The sequence below is a fragment of the Ornithorhynchus anatinus genome, chromosome 2 (genome assembly GCF_004115215.2).
Source record: "Ornithorhynchus anatinus isolate Pmale09 chromosome 2, mOrnAna1.pri.v4, whole genome shotgun sequence".
Taxonomy (NCBI): Eukaryota; Metazoa; Chordata; class Mammalia; order Monotremata; family Ornithorhynchidae; genus Ornithorhynchus; species Ornithorhynchus anatinus.
In genome coordinates, this window is record NC_041729.1 from 170,158,617 (window position 1) to 170,162,460 (window position 3,844).

General features: G+C 51.7%; 1 protein-coding gene across 1 annotated transcript; it reads right to left on the reverse strand.

Moving 5' to 3' along the window:
• Positions 1 to 594: 594 nt before the first annotated feature.
• On the reverse strand, positions 595 to 3,344 carry PRR29 (proline rich 29). The gene is made up of 3 exons (XM_029058729.2): positions 3,261 to 3,344; positions 1,482 to 1,585; positions 595 to 895 (listed from the first exon to the last, which is right to left on the reverse strand). The coding sequence occupies exons 1-3, from the start codon at positions 3,313 to 3,315 to the stop codon at positions 611 to 613; spliced, it is 444 nt and encodes a 147-aa protein (XP_028914562.2). The 5' UTR covers positions 3,316 to 3,344; the 3' UTR covers positions 595 to 610.
• Positions 3,345 to 3,844: the final 500 nt, after the last annotated feature.

Sequence of the window (3,844 nt, forward strand, 5' to 3'; positions counted from 1 at the left end):
GCTTAGAACAGTGCTTGGCACATAGTAAGCACTTAACAAGTACCATCATTATTATTCCTGCCGGGGTCCAGGTGGTAGCTGGTGAGGGAAGAGAGGGAGGGGGCAGGAGGCCGGGCACCTACCTGGGTCGGGCGGCACCTCTGCTCCCACAGTCCCAGTAGCACTGGGGGGCGGCGGCGGGGGCACCGCTTTCCTGGGCGGGGGGCACGGGAAGGGGAGGATGGCCGCTTTTCTGGCAGGAGGCACAGGGAGAGGAGGAGGGGATGCAGTTGGGGAGGGGCCGAGTCATTCCGCAGGATAGGATCAACGCCCCCCACCCTGATATGGAACAGAATAGTCTTGGACATTGAGCTCATCTTGGGCAAGGATTGTGTCTAGTTTGTTGTTGTATTGTACTCTCCCAAGCGTTTAGTATAGTGCTTTGCACACAGTAAGTGCTCAATAAATATGATTGAATGAATGAGTGAATGAATGACAGACAGAACTGAACTTCCCCTCCACCCCCTCCTCTCCAACCCAGACAGGGTGGTCTTGACCTCTGTCCCCTCCCACAACAGGGTGGCCTTCCCTTTCCCTCAGCCCCCTCCCAGACAGAGCAGTCACCCCGCACTCACAAGTTAGGGCTCCTGGTTGGGGAGGGGAGAGGGGAGTCTGGGGGGAGATGTCGGATGGTGGGGGTTTCTGGTGGCCCAGGCCGCAGGGGGCCCATCCAGAGGTGCAAGGAGACGGGGGCCAGCCAGGGACAAGCCAGGTACAGGTGGTGGAATACCAGAGCCCCCCTTTCTGCATAGTCTTCTTCCTCCTCCTCCCATTCCTCCTCCTGCTCCTCCTCCTCCCCCTCCTCCTCTTCCTCCTCCTCTTCCGGAGTCCTCTCGAGCAGGACCAGCGAGCTGACCTGGGGTGAGAAGAAAGGAGGTGGGTTCCAGGCCATGGCTGCTGGTGGGGGTCCCTGCTAATAATTATTGCATTGTTAAGCACTTTCTATGTGCCAGGCACTGTACTAAGTGCAGTGGTGGTTACAAGCAACTCGGGTTGGACACAGTCCCTGTCCCATGTGGGGCTCACAGTTTCAATCCTCATTTTACACATGAGGTATTGCTATTATTATTATTATTATTATTATTATGGCACTAGTTAAGCACTTACTATGTGCCAGGCACTCTTTTTAGCACTGGACAGGATACAAACAAATCATATTGGAGAGAGTCCATGTCCACACGAAGCTCACAATCTTAATGCCCATTTTACAGATGAGGTAACTGAGACATGGGGAAGTTAAGTGACTTGCCCAAGGCCACAAGCAGACAAATGGCAGAACTGGGATTAGAACCCATGATCTTCTGATTCCCAGGCCTGGCTCTCTCCACCACACCATGTTGCTTCTCCCTCAGGGCTGGTGGGGAGGTGAAGGGGATATGCACATCTGTGGGGTGGGGGCTGGGCATGGAAGGACCTAGGGTGGGGGTTCAGGGAGTTCCCACCTGGAAGGGGTAGAGGTTTGGGGGGCTCAGGGCCCATGCCGCCAGGTGGCTTGTGAACACCTGGTTCGCCTGCATGTTGAGCATCGCCATCAGCTCCAGGAGACCTGGCAGAGGGGGGGAAAAGAACACCTGAAGGCGCCACTCTCAGGTCCCCCCACCATAGTCGCATCTCCCCACCGCCCCTCTCTTTCTTTCCTTCCCCACTCTTTTCAGTCTTCCTCTTCCCTTCCTAATTAGAATAATGATTGTGATATTTGTTAAGCGCTTACTGTGTGCCAGGCACTATCCTAAGCACTGGGGTGGATACAAGCAAATCAGGTTGGACACAGTCTCTGTCTCCCATGGGCCTTCCAATCTCAATCCCCATTTTACAAATAAGGGAATTGAGGCACAGAGAAGTGAAGTGATTTACCCAAGGTCACACAGCAGACAAGTGGTAGAGCCGGGATTAGAACTCAAGACCCTCTGACTCACAGGCCTATGATCTTTCCATTACGTCAAGCTGCTCCTAATCCTAACATTCCTCTCTCTTCCTCCCCATTCTTTTGTCTCTCCTCATGCCCTCCTCCAGGAGCCGTCCTGCCTTAGGAGGGCAAAGAGCTTTGGGGGTGGCCTGAGGGACTCTGACCTTACAGTGGAGGGGGCGGCAGGCTAGAGTGGTCAGAGCCCATGGTAGGGGGTGACCTGAAGGGCTCAGACCCCACGGTGGGGAGGGCAACAGGCTGGGGCTGCGGTGGTTGTGGATTCTAATCCCAGCTTCACCACTTGTCCACTTGCTGCTGCTGCACTTTGTCTCTTTCCATTCTCTCAGCCTACTCTTCCCTCCTTCCTCCTGACTCCCTTTCTCTCGGGAGATAGAAAAGGGGTCAGAACCCCACTACCCACACACATGCTTTTTTATATGCTTACTGTGTGTCAACCACTGTTCTAAGCGCTAGGGTAGATACACGCTTCCCCTTTTCCCTCTGCTCCCTCTGCTCCCCCTCCGCCCTCTGCTCCGTCCCCCTTCCCCCCTTCACCTCCCCTCAGCTAAGCCCCCTTTCCCTCTGCTCCTCCCCATCTTCCTTCCCCTCCCCTCAGCACTGTGCTTATTTGTATATATTTTTATTACCCTATTTATTTTGTTCATGAGGTGTACATCCCCTTGATTCTATTTATCGTGATTACGTTGTCTTGTTTTTGTCCATCTGTCTCACCCGATTAGACTGTAAGCCCGTCATTGGGCAGGGATTGTCTCTATCTTTTGCCGAATTGTACATTCCAAGCACTTAGTACAGTGTTCTGCACATAGTAAGCGCTCAATAAATACTATTGAATGAATGAATGAATACATGGACTCTCCCTGATTATCTTGTACCCACCTCAGAGTTTAGCACAATGCGCAGCGCATAAACTCTCAACAAATACCACATTTTTTCTTCTTCTGCTTCTTATGATTATCATATTCCCAGCTCTTTTTTCTGCTGTAGGATCATGGGCAAGTCACTTCACTTCTATGTGCCTCTGTTACCTCACCTGTAAAATGGGAATGAGACTCTGAGCCCCATGTGGGACAGAAACTGTGTCCAACCCAATTTGCTTATATCCATCCCAGCACTTAGTTCAGTGCTTGGCACACAGTAAGCACTTAACAAATGCCACAAGTATCATTATTATTAACCCATGGGGGGTAACCTGAGGGGCTCAGACTCCACAGGGGATGGAGAGCTTGATGCCAGAGAGGCAGGGAGGGACAGCTGTGGGGTATCCAGGGCTATTGCCCCTCCTCCCCTGGCTCACCTTCCTTGAGGGGTCGCGACCCAGTGTCAGTTCCAGCTGTGGGCAGAGTCTGCATGGCGTCCCTGGAGAGTGAGAGAAGGGAGTAGGGCTAGAGAGAAGGAGGGGTTAATAACTCCATCCATCAACTCTCTGCCAGGCCCCAGACCGCCCCTCCGCCCACTCAATCAATCAATCAATCAATGGCAGATTAAGCCCCACTTTTCCTTACCTCCCACTCCCTTCTGCATCACCCTGACTTGCTCCCTTTGCTCTTCTCCCTTCCTACCACTCCCAGTCCCACAGAACTTATGTTCATATCTGTAATTTTATTTACTTGTATTGATGTCTGTTTATTTGTATTGATGTCTGTCTCCCCCCTCCCCCACACAAACTCTGAGCTTACTGTGGGCAGAAATTGTCACTCTTTATTGTTGTACTTTCCCAAGAGTTTAGTACAGTGCTCTGCAAACAGTAAGCACTTAATAAATGTGATTGAATGAATGAATGGCATAGTGGAAAGAGAATGGGCCTGGGAATCATCATAATAATAATAATGTTGGTATTTGTTAAGTGCTTACTATGTGCAGAGCACTGTTCTAAGCGCT

Excerpts from the sequence above, each read along its gene's own strand:
- PRR29 (XM_029058729.2), bottom strand. The coding sequence starts at position 3,315 with ATGCAGACTCTGCCCACAGCTGGAACTGACACTGGGTCGCGACCCCTC. Across the intron at positions 1,586-3,260 it reads GTCGCGACCCCTCAAGGAAG|GTCTCCTGGAGCTGATGGCG; the intron begins GTGAGCCAGGGG and ends CCCCTCTGCCAG. Across the intron at positions 896-1,481 it reads CAAACCTCTACCCCTTCCAG|GTCAGCTCGCTGGTCCTGCT; the intron begins GTGGGAACTCCC and ends TTCTCACCCCAG.